This window comes from Symphalangus syndactylus, chromosome 1 (assembly GCF_028878055.3).
Source record: "Symphalangus syndactylus isolate Jambi chromosome 1, NHGRI_mSymSyn1-v2.1_pri, whole genome shotgun sequence".
NCBI lineage: Eukaryota > Metazoa > Chordata > Mammalia > Primates > Hylobatidae > Symphalangus > Symphalangus syndactylus.
Window position 1 is genome coordinate 158,321,942 of NC_072423.2, and position 12,954 is coordinate 158,334,895.

A 12,954-nucleotide genomic window follows, 5' to 3' on the forward strand; every position below is an offset into this window, starting at 1 on the left:
CTGAGTGTTAGACCAGGCCTCCATCCCACCTACCTGCAGTGTCTGGGAGCTGTAAACATTTCCCAGGGTTCCCCAAACCCACACATGCACACAAAAGAAAATGGAAAACTTAGCAGGAGACACAAACCGTAAAGGATAAAAACGAAAGTGAATACACAAACGGTCCAATTGGAATGAAGAAAAGCGAGGTCAGGCCAGACCGGGTCAGAGGACCTCTCCGAGGTGGCTCACCCATGCCCACAAGCTCTCCCCCTTATCCTAGGACTGGCCTATGAGTGCCAAGGCTGGGGCCCATTCTCTCCTTCGGGCATCTGGCCTGCAAATCTGGAGCGTGATGAGACCTGTCTGTGTGTCCTGCTGTAAAGGCCAGACTCATGCGGCCGTGTCCAGACATCTGAGGAATGGGACTTGCTGCTGGCTTCTGCTCTAAGCTGGGCAGGGAAGGAGGACAGGGGCCATAGGAGGTGTGAGCTGAGCACCCTCACTCACTGGGGATCATGTTAGACATAGCCCAGTAATTATAATGAGAATCCTGAATTCAAACCCTGATAGTAAAAGGTCATGCAATGCACTATGAACAAGGGAGCTGCCTTGTGGGACAGGAACCACGGGATGGAACCCCTCTGGAGCTGTCTCTCCACGAGCCAGCGAGTCACAGAGGATGTGAGTTCCACAGAAGATGTGTTCAATGGTGTGGACACTGTTCATTTGTAGGAATGACATTTGCAGAACACAGATTCTCCTGCTATCCCCATTCAGACAAAACTGTGCCCAAAGGTCCCGGAAGCCAGTCCCGATGAATGCTGGTGGAACACAGCCTAGCCAGCTTTGTCTATGAGCTGCAGAACAGCGTGACACCTGCCCAGTGTCCCAGAACAGGAACAGAACCAGGGCAGGCTCCTGAGGGCATGGAATCATTCTGGGATTTTCTCCTCTTTGAGAAGCAGAGCAGAGAGGGGTGGAGTGGAATGCAGGCTCCAGTCTCAGCCACTGGCTTCACTCATGGCCTTGGCCGTGAGCCCTTAGGCAAGTCACTGACCGTCCCTGAGCCTCAGTTTTCCCATCCATAGGCTGGGCACAGTTAACAACCAGCACACAGGGTTATTGTAAGGATTAAATGGTGCCTGGCAGGGACGTGGCCACCTGTCCACAGCCTGCTCACTCCTGTCTCAGCCTGTCACCTCCTGCCCTGGCAAGGCTGCCCTCTGCGGCTCCCCTCCTGAGGCCTCCCAGGCACCCGCAGGAACCTGTCTTTCATTCGCTCGATTCCTTCTTTTCCTCCCCTTTACTCCTGGAGTGGCTTCAATTCTCTGGCTGTTTTCTTTATCCTGAAACGAGCTGCTCCAACTACATTTTCTCTGTAGCTTTTCAATTCACTTCCTTTGGATAATTGTGAGGTCACCAGCTCACAGGATGCACAGAAAACACACAGGATGTTGTGTGTTTTTTTTTCTTACTGCCATGAAAGGTAACTTCATCATCCACCTGCATTCCTGTCTTTGCGTCCATCCTCACCCAGCACGCACCCAGCGACCCATCCGTCCACTCGCTTACCCAACATTTACTGAGCACTCCCTATGTGCCAGGCACAGTGCTGGGTGCAGGGTGGCAACAGGCTGGGGGTGCAGTTCCCTCTCACAGGATACATTGTGTGGGGCTGGGGTCCAGAGGGGCCTCCGGGAAGGGGTAAAGGCACAGGCTGAGCTTTGCAGGGGAAGCTGGGGGGATGAGGAGAAGCCTGTACTCAGCAGAGGCTGCCGTGCCAGGGGTGGGAGCTGGGATCGGAAGAGGGCTGACTACGGAGGGGTGTGGGGTCCTGGCTGTGGGCGGGGCAGGAAGCGGCGGCATTGTGTCCAGCGTGCTGACTTAACCGTATGAGTTTCCAAAATTATGTCCCACTCATTTCAGATAAAGTCGGTACTGCACATGCTTAGAAGTGGGCACTGTCTCGGTCATGGCTGGGTGGACATCCTGGAGGGCACCCGTGGGAAGCGGCTGAGGAGAAAAGAGAGAGGGTGGGAGTGTCTGGCAATGGGAAGTGACCTGGCTAATTTGGGGACCTCTCCAGTCTCTACTGCAGACATGACCCTGGAGACGGAGACGGGCGATGGCACCCTAGCTTTCCTGCTTACGGGCGCCGGGGCCCAGCGAGGCCCAGGGATGCAGGCAGGTTACGGACCCTGGTGAGCCCCTTGTCCTCATCTAAGGGGGACGGATGGGAGCACCCAGCATAGTGCCTGGCACATAGAATCAGGACAGAGGCGACAAGAGCGGTCGCATGAACATCCAAAAAAGGGAGAGAAAATGAAAGTCATGCGGACGCGGCTTTGGAGCACATTTTGGTACTTACATCTGACCTTGGGTAGGGCTGATGCTCTGGGAATTCAGAATCCTAAACAAAACAACGAAGCCACAGTGTGGAGACCTGGTTCGGAGGCCCTGGACCAGCGGGCGGCTCCCCCGCTCTCTCCGCCCGCGTGCCTAGCTACCAGCGCCGTGTGGGCCCGGCTCTTAGCACGCTCCACTCACCCGCCTCCCTGGGCCGCCCCAGCGGCAATCAAGAATCTGATTGTTCAAGCTCCGAGGAACGCAGGCTGAGTGCAGGGGTAAAAGGAAGCAGGAGGTGGGCCGTGTTGGCAGAGGGCTTGAGGGCCAGCCCTGCTCAACCACGGCCGCCAGATCCCGGAGGGATGCGCTGCCTGACCCAGATCATAGGACAATCTCCCGGCCTCCCTGGGTGCACAGCACTGCACCTAAAACAGACTTGCAGAGGGGGGTGCGGCGTGGGCAGGAGCCGGCCAGAGCTCTCCATTCACGGGGAAAGGAGCCCGTCTGCCAGGTCTGTATCATGGGTAGACATCTGGGGGCCCAGATGGACGGCGGGTCAACCGTCTGTGGTCTGAAACCGTGGAGGCAACATCTGTGACCCCAGCTGAGGGGCCTGCCAGCACCTGAAGTTGCTGTGAGCACGTCCAGTTTCTGTAGAGAGGACAGCCTGACTTTCCTTTTACCTCTTCATTCCCAACACCTTTTGGTTTCCCCACTCAACTCTTTGGCCACAATACCAAAAAGCTTTTGAAAAATCAGACTCCAACAGAAACCCCCACTTTTAAGCATCAAAATAGTGTTATCTCCATACTGTCTAGGCAGCCTTTGGCCCTTGGAAAACAAGTGGCCCGGAGTGTATTTTCAGGGTGGCAGGGGACAGGGACCTGGAACCCCTGGGTTTCCTTCAGCCCTGCACTGGGGTCCGCGTCACCTCGGGGGTCTCCCGCCTACTCACTGCGCTGGCAGGTCTGCAACGCGAACGCACAGCCCTGCTCCCAGGTTCCACAGCCCTGCTGGGGTTACGGTCAGTGCTAAGGACCCAGGGCTGCTGGGTGGGTTTTGGTTTATTCTATACTATTGGCAGGACTGAGTGGAGCGAGGCCCTGAGCAGCTACCTGAATCCCGATGGAGGAGCAGCGGCTCTTGAGGAGCTCCTCCGCCTTGGACACCAGGATGGCCTTGTCGCTGGTCCGCATGGAGCTGCTCTGGCTCTCGGGCATGTGGCGCTGGGCAGCGGCCGTCTCCAGGGCGAGGTTCATGGCCTTGTTGCTGTCCAGGCTGTCCGTGGAGTTGTAGAGGCCGCGGCTGTCCTGGGGCCACGGGGACATCCTGTGAGCGCGGCTGTCCTGGTAGGCATCCTGGGTGGATTCGGTGCTGCTCTGCGCCGTCACGGAGATCAGAGGCTTGGAGGTGGTCCGAGGGGGCACGGGTGGGGGCGTTTTCTTGTAATTTGTATATGAGACAGCTGTAAGAAAAGAAAGTCCCAAGTCAACAGGCGTGTTCTCCCCCGTCAGCGTCTGGTCAACTGTTTCCCCACGCCCACGCCCTGTGGTTGATGGAGCAAGTCTGTTCCTGGACGTCTAGCCTAAGAAAATAGTGTGAAATGGGGGGACAGTGAGACAGCAGACATGAATATACCTGTAACTGGGTAGGATTATAAAAATACCAGCAAACCCAGCTGCAGAGACACAGCTAAGCAAGGTGTGTCCCCACAGGACAGCACGCAGGCGTGGCATCATTTAAAAATACCAGCAAACCCAGCAGCAGAGACACAGCTAGGCAATGTGTGTCCCTGCAGGACAGCGCGCAGGTGTCATTTCTACGCAGGTCATGTCATCATGGAAAACGCTGATTCTATCATGCTAGGTTCAGAAGCAGGCCGGATGCTAAACTATGCATAGGTCAAGATGGAATCCATTTGTATAGGAAACGTGTGTGTGAGAAGAGGTCACCAGCACCTGAAGATGTTAATCGCGGCTGTTGAGTGACAGGATGGGCACTGTCTGCTCTTGGGCTTGTGTGTTTTTCTAAACATCATTATAATGAATAGCTACTATTTCCGTAGTGGAGAAAATATGTAACAGCAGAAACTTGTTGGCTTCCGTATAAGTACAGGCTCCATAGGTTTAAGTTGTAGGAAGACCACTGGAAAGGGGCCAGCTCTATGCATCTGATCTGGGCCAGGCCACACTCACCTGTGGCTGTCACCAGCCAGTCTCCTCCCGAACTCGAATTGCATGGGGCATTCTGTACCACCGGCTGTGCAGCCGGACAGGCCACCAAAGCAAAATAAATGCATCTGGAGATGAAGACTGTATTAGATAACTCTTAGAAGCTACCAAAAATGCATGAGACACCTTGGGCTGGACTCAGGTTATGACTTATTTTTATAGAGAGGATGAAGTCCCTAACATTCTCCCTCAGCAGGCACTGGTTGTCCATTACAGTCAATTATTTTCCTTTATTGTGCAGGAAGAACTGATAAAAATGCTTCTTGAAGGGAATCTGCTCCCCTCATCACAGTGCAAAGCAAACACCACCCCGCCCCCATAACACACACACAGTAGGAGGCACTGCCAGGCTGCCTGTGACGTAGGTGAGTGCGCTCGTGGGCATCTCCTGGGGAGGTCTGAGTGCCGTCTGTGAGGACAGACCAAGCAGCGGTTTTCCCCAAGGACGTCCAGACACGGTGTCCAAGAGCAGCTGCCGGCTGCTGCAGGTGGAAACACATCCTTTCTGTGTCTGCAGGACACTTCCCATCCCTCATCTCCTCCAATCATTTTTAATGTCATCCGAAGTTAACACGGACAGATGACAAAACAAGCCTGCCATTCAGGATGACCTGTGCTTTAAGGCATAATGTTACATATTAACATTTACAAAGTGGATACCTTTTTTTTCTTTTTTTTGAGATGGAGTCTCACTCTGTTGCCCAGTCTGGAGTAGAGTGGCATGATCTTGGCTCACAACAGCCTCCACCTCCTGGGTTCAAGTGATTCTCAGGCCTCAACCTCCGGAGTAGCTGGAATTACAGGCACCTGCCACCACACCTGGCTAATTTTTGTATTTTTAATAGAGATGAGGTTTCACCATGTTGGCCAGGATGGTCTCCATCTCCTGACCTCAGGACCTCAAATAATCTGCCTGCCTCGGTCTCCAAAGTGCTGAGATTACAGGTGTGAGCCACCACATCCAGCCCAAAGTGGATACATTTTTAAAAAGCATGCATTGGAAAGAGAATCTGAAGGCTAGAAAACTGAGGAAGGATGATCAGATGTTATTAAATCAATCAGGTGCTGAGCTTCTCTTTTACCAGACAAACATTCAAAATCCTGTCTTTTTTTTCTTTTGTTCCTGACTTTTCCCCCTAACATCAATCAATGCCTTAAGCAAAATTATTGAAAACTGACAAGATTCAAGGCACTATTTAGGAGATTCAGAAAGTTCCCAAGGCTTCTCCATCCCAGAGGCCAACAGTGCCGGGGAGAGCCTTGGGTTAGGAAATCATTTCGTTTTTCTGGGTGGGATGCGTTGGGGACCGCGCATTCATCTCATCTTGGCAGGGATGAGGTCTGTTTAAACACTTGCTTCTGATAACGCCTTTCCTGACAGTGTTTCATAGCGCTGATTTATCAAGGGTGTTAAGTGCGACACGGACACATGATCAGAGAGCCGGCGGGTGGAGGTGTGAAGAGGCTCATCGATAAAAGGGTTTCCACGTGACAGCCCTGGAGAGTAGGCGGCTGTTTTCATGTTAACCTATTTGTCATCGGTCATTTACAGAAAACAGAATCTTTATCATTAATGACACGTCTTCAGATTCTATGGCTCTAGCCAAAGGCAGACCCGGTGTCCGCTGCGCGCTGGAGCGAGACTGCGGACGGGGGCTCTCGGTGACCTCTCCAGGGACAAAGCTGTTTCTGCGTTAGTTCTCTTAAGCAGAAATATTGATTCCGAAGAAGTTTTGAGTCCCAGCAATAGGCGTAGTAAAAATCAAAAGCAACAGAGAGACGCAGGAATACAGATTAAAATGTGACATCTGCCTTAGTATAGTTACATTTTTCTTTGGCAAGTTTGAGATGAGTAGAAAAGTGACATTAAACACACCAAATTGTCTGGATTTTTCCAGCGAGGTTCACCTCAGCAGTGAACGATGGCCTGTATCAAGCGTCATAACCACATCACCACACGTCACAGGCAAATGCAACAGGGAGGAAAGTAATCAGTTAGTGACCTTCCCAGAAAATTTAAGCACATGCATGCAAATTCATCCCCACCTTGGCTCATTATGTGTTTCACAGTTACTCTCAAAGGTCTGTCACCACTGTTCAAAATCACAGACCTTACTAAGTGTATTTAAGTAAAATTTAAAGAGTCTGAAAAATTTCACAAAAACAAGTAAACCTTCCTTCCTGTATGGAATATCTCATAAATTAAAAAAAAACTTACGTGGCAGGTTATGACTTATCTCCATGAACACAGGAAAATCGCATACCACATCTTCTCACTTTATAATGTGTTTGCTACAGGCCGATGAAATGATTTTTTAAACTGATTGCTTTGTAAAAATGTAGCTGCATGCGACACTTTTAAAACAAACAGATTAACAAGGAGCAGTTCACGTCCAGCATACAAAAAGAAGAATTTACTACACTCCACCTGGGAGGGCACCCAGAGTGATTTTTCCTGGATGACAAAAGAAAGAGATTATGCTGTTTCTAAACGTGTGTGCACATGCCTGCCAGGCTGTTCGCGGAACCGCTAAAAGGAAAACGCGGTTTGAAGCAGTTAGCTGTGCTGCAGTGGTGCAGAGATTATCACTGACTGACTTTTGTAAAAGTTATAGTTAGAACTCTGTGAAAGAGTATTGTTTTTCACCGTATCAGCAAGGCTGCAACGTCGAACTGAATGTACAGGTTCAACTGAATGTCCATATGGTTGCTGTTACCATATGGGTTTTCCAGAGACCATTGATAAGGGGGCTGAAGACCCTCGGCTTTCTTCCATGCTGGGCACTGACGTGAAGGGCCTGGCAAGCTTCACTGGTGGGTATAATATTGTAAGATTCGCTGATTTCAGGAAGCATTTATCAAGAGCCTAAGAGCCTGGCCCCAGTGTGCTCCATAATCACACTGAAAAGGCGGCCCTGAGAACTGAGGGTGCAGCATCAGAGACTAGGGATGCCCAGAGAGAGACTTGGGTTGAAGGAAGTCTCCTGGGGGTGAGCCTGGCCGTGCCTTGAGATGGATGGAGCTGCTCCTGGGAAGCAGGAATAGGACAGGCCAGTGGACGTGGCCTCTGCCTAGATGTACCCATGCCACGACGGGACGGGCCAGCGGACATGGCCTGTGCCCAGATGTACCCATGCCACCACGGGAAGGGCCAGCAGACATGGTCTGTGTTGTAGATGCACCGATTCCACCACAGGAAGGGCCAGGTGACACGGCCTGTTCTGTAGATGCACCAACGCTGCCACGGGAAGGGCCAGTGGGCATGGCTTGTCCTGCAGAAATGCTGATGCTGCCACGCCCGCATCCACAGCCTCAGCTCTAGAAAGGCAGCCCTGGTGGAGGAGGGTTTGATATCAGTGGATCAGCTGTCATCAACAAAACCACCATTCTCTGGCATAAGGACACTGCAGACTTTACTTGGATTTCCCCAGAGGTCTGCAGGCTCCTCTGGGGCTGAACCGACTGGTCGCGTTAGTGCTCTGGGGATACAGCCCGACTTCTTCTTTTCTTTACAAGTGTCATGGGGTTTTCCTCAAATTATTTACCTTCTCACAGAAACAGCAAATGACCATTCTGCCGTTCTCTCTTCCTCTAAATAAAAACATGTGCTGTGATGCTTGAACCCTTGTTTTGCTCTGTTTTCCTCTGGTGATTTAATATCTTGAGATAATTTTTAAGAATCCCTGCAGTTGAGTTTCACTTACAGGATCCACAGACTCACAGGGAAGTCACAGCTCTCAGACCAAACCTCCCCTGTGAGTCGAAGTTAACCATTTCGCTCAGGGCCCAAGGGAAAGGGGGCGTCTCGGTCCTTTCCTGCAAAATCTTTGGACAGGGAAATCTCACACACTTCCTTCTGGTTCTATTAAATCAGCCTTTCTTGCTTCAGACATGAAATGATGTCATCGTGTGATCTTGGAGAAACTGCCTTCCGTTGGTCTGAGGGTGCTCTGCGGTGTCCGGCGTCTCACGAAACGGAGATAAGCATCCAGGGAAGCTGGCGGAGACGGGTGCACAGTAAGGGCGCTGTCACCACCGGGTCCCCAAACAGCACTGGCTGTCTCCACCATCAAAGAGGAGAAGAAAATGCCAGCAGCACCTGCAAACTTGCCACCACCCCTTCATTTCAGTATGAGAAAATAGTCACCTTGGAGTGCGCATGTGCGTGTACACACACACACACCTCACCCTCACACATGTGTACACACACACCCCACACTCACACTTGTACACACACACCCCACACATGTAAACACACACCCCACACTCACACGTGTGTACACACAGGCACACATCCCCCACACTCACACATGTACACATAGACCCACCCCACACTGTGGACACACAGACACACGTCCCCCACACTCACACATGTACACACGCACACACACCCCACACACGTGTACACACCCCTCCACACACACGTGTACACACAGGCACACATCCCCCACACTCACACATGTATACACACCCCCACACACATGTGTACACACAGGCACACATCCCCCACACTCACGTACACAAGCACACACACCCACTCACACGTGTACACACCTCACACATGCACACACACCCATGTGTACACACTCACACCCCCACACTCACACGTGTACACACACCGCACACACACGTTTACATACACACACCCCACTTGTGTACACACACCCACATCACGTGTACACACACACCCCACACTCACATGTGTGTACACACACCCCATCACACGTGCACACACACCCCCACACACGTGTACACACAACCGTTCACATGTGTACACACCTCACACGTGTACACATACACCCCCCACACTCATGCACACACACACTGCCCCACTCACATGTGCACACACCACCCACACTCATACGTGTACACACACACTCCCCACACTCACACATGCACACACACCACCCCACACTCACACATGTGCAGACACACACACCCACATGCACACCCACCCACAAACTCTCATGCACACAGACATGCACACATGCACACACATGCACGTGTGCACAGACCACTCACATACAAACTCTCATACACTCATGTACATTCTCACATACTCACACTTGCACACACGTACACACATCCACTCTCACGCACACACACATGCACTCACATGCACACACACGTATGCACACACACACACACACACCCTCATGCACACACATGCATGCACGAATGCTCACAGTCACACTCAAATACACACACAAAGCCACAGTTCACTGAGCATCTGCTCTGTGGCACGCACTCTGTGGAGCACATTATACTTTGCAGTTCATTAAGCTTCAATACAACCTTGTGGGGTAGGCAGTCTTGGCATTTCCATATCTTGGAAGAGAAGGTGGAAGTCTGAATGGGCTTAAACCTCTTCCTTACGTTAGCCCACAAGAAAAATGGTAGAACTGAGATTCAGATGCTTCTCTAGTTGTTGGTTATAATGAGTTTAGTTTCCTTTTTTGTGACCATTTACACAGCAGAACCTTATTTCTCATGACCTGATCTAGTATTTTCTCATTTAAAAGACAGTTGCAAGAGTGCACGTCGGAATCCTTGCCCACTGCAAAATTCAATGAAAGAGGCACTTAATTCAGCAAGATTTATGGCGGTTCCCAGTTTCCTAAAAACAAAAAATCAAAATGCCTTTGGTGGAGGAAGACGTTTTAAAGATTACACCCTGACACTCCATGACCCAAATTGTTTAAAGGGACTATTAACTAATGAGCTTAAGCCACAGTAAGAAGAGATTATATGAAATGATCTTTCAATTCCTTAAATCATAGCAAATCAATTAAAATTATTTTGGGAAAGAGGCCTTCGAATATTTGTTTATTGGCCTGATGATATATTGCCCCGGCTCATGGGAAAGGCATGTGGGACCCGCTGATTTCCAAAGCGTCAGTTTCTCCCTCATGATCTATGGGTGGAACACCCTTTGCAGCAGCCCTGTGACTGTGATCATGTTCTTCCCCTGTGGTCTTGCTCTGGCAGAGCACCCAGGCTCACCATACTGTGAGGAGCGGGCTTTGCAGGAGATGTGGTTCTCTGTTGCGGCTGAGTGATAGTGATGATACCGGCTGAACTGTCCCATAGGGCGGATGTTTATGGTTTCTTCTAAATAAACATAGAAACTGACCCTCCTAGTCTTGAAACCAGAGTAAGTTACATCTGTCTTATCTGAGTTCCTTCCAAGGACAGCAGCCATCGGGCCTCCGAGATAGCATCATGGAGCTGCATTTCACCATATCACTGCATCTAGACCATGAGACCAAAGACCCCACATCCACCCGGACTGCCCAACCCATCATCTGCTTCCTGGTGGCCGCCTCTTCCTTACAGTTCCCTCATTTCTGTTTTCCCACACATGGTTACATTTCTTCCCGGCTATATAAACCTCTAATCTTAGTTTGCCAGGGAGATGGATTTGAGATGGATCTCCCATCTCCCTTACTGCAGCATCTGATGAAAGCCTTCTTCCCTGGCAATACTACTCGCTGTCGCAGTGACTGGCTTTCTGTGCAGTGAGCAGCAGAACTTAGACCCAGCTTCTGGCCTTTTGTCAACAGTGATGTTACTCTTTGCCATTTCTCAGTGCTCCTACTGGCCATGTGAACATAGTAGAGGCCATGGAGAACAGGTGGTCATGCACCACACAGGTCTGCAGCCCCCACCACCATAAGGTGCAGTACCTCAGCGGGATGAGGTGAAGCTGAGCCCAGCAGGCTGAGAATGAGAGCTCTCCTGGGGCTCCAATGTGAAAAGGAAAAAAACCAGCTTGAATGGCTTTGAAAAGGATTTCTATTTAGACAACGTTTTCTTGGAAACAGCTAGAGCTCGAACACTTGTGAACTGCCAGTCACTGCTGTCTTTACAAGGATTTGTCCCCTAGCCTCCCCCAACCCTTGCCAGCACAAACAGGTGCAGTTTCTCCCTGTCTTGTAGACAGGAAGTGGAAGATTCTGGTTCCAGCAGCCTTGTTGCTGAAGGTTGCGATATTAGCTACGGAAGCATGGTGCCGTGTATTCTTCGGTGACACGATTCAAGAGGAAAAGCTCACTATGTTATCAGAACTTAAGGTTCTCTCAAAAACATTTGGGCCATTTAGCTAAAGGACCAAGGGAAAGTTCTGATTGATCATCTGAGGGTTTACCAACAACAGGATTTGAAATGTCATCTCTGAAAGAGGGAATATGTGTCCTGGTAGGATGTTTTTAATCCCCTAAAAATATTAATCACTTGTCCATGTGAGTGCCTTTGTTAATGACCCCATGGGAAATCCAACACATAGTTTTAATATAAATAACTGACCTATAGTGTTTAAAGAATTGGAAACACTGTAGAAGTTAAAGAAACATTTAGCAATACACATAAAAACTTCCAGGCATGCAGATGGCAGATGCATTTTTACATGTGAGTACAGAGGTCAAGGGGGATCTGTGTGTGAAGACCTGGGACAGGCACTTAGAATATATTTTAAATATAGCTTTTGTCATTCTCACTTACAGTGGGCCTATATGCATATAATATAATCCCTCATGCATTCTGAATGGGATTGTTTATAGCAGAACAGTAAGTTACAAATAATACAGCAGTTATTAAGAAATTACTGTTAGGCAGCTAGAAAAGGTGAAAGATCTTAGTAGAATTTTCCTTTAATGAAAAGCAGCCCTCCAGCCAGAGAGAAAGGTCAGCTTACACACAAAGGGAAGCCCATCAGACTAACAGCAGATCTCTGGGCAGAAACCCTACAAGCCAGAAGAGAGTGGGGGCCAATATTCAACATTCTTAAAGAAAAGAATTTTCAACCAGAATTTCATATGCAGCCAAACTAAACAAACTAAATAAACAAAGGATAAATAAAATCCTTTACAGACAAGCAGATGCTGACAGATTTTTGTCACCACCAGGCCTGCCTTATAAGAGCTCCGGAAGGAACCACCAAACATGGAAAGGAAAAACCAGCACCAGCCACACATAGGCTCAAAATAAAGGGATGGAGGAATATTAACCAAGCAAATGGAAAGCAAAAAAGAGCAGGAGTTGCACTCCTAGTCTCTGATAAAACAGACTTTAAGCCAACAAAGATAAAAAAAAGACAAAGAAGGGCATTACCTAAAGGTAAAATGATCAATGAAACACGAAGAGCTAACTATCCTAAATATATACACACCCAATACAAGAGCACCCAGATTCATAGAGCAAGTTCTTAGAGACCCATTAAGAGACTTAGACTCCCACACAATCATAGTGGAAGACTTTAACATCCCCCTGTCAATATTAGATAGATCAATGAGACAGAAAATTAACAAGGATATTCAGGACTTGAACTCAGCTCTGGACCAAGCGGACCTAATAGACATCTACAGAACTCTCTACCCCAAATCAACACAATATACAT

The 12,954-nt window shown here is 49.5% G+C and overlaps 1 protein-coding gene across 5 annotated transcripts in view; it reads right to left on the bottom strand.

The window, feature by feature from the left end:
• DLGAP2 (DLG associated protein 2) overlaps positions 1 to 12,954 on the bottom strand; it is a 926,579-nt gene that overhangs the window by 33,411 nt on the left and 880,214 nt on the right. For 4 of the 5 annotated variants that reach the window (XM_055289522.2, XM_055289532.2, XM_063638236.1 and 1 more), the window contains 2 exons: positions 3,444 to 3,793; positions 2,351 to 2,392 (listed from right to left, as the gene is read on the bottom strand). In XM_055289522.2, the coding sequence (XP_055145497.1) occupies positions 2,351 to 2,392; positions 3,444 to 3,793 (392 nt within the window). The remainder of the gene's footprint in view (positions 1 to 2,350; positions 2,393 to 3,443; positions 3,794 to 12,954) is intronic. The other variant, XM_055289513.2, reaches the window with a different exon arrangement.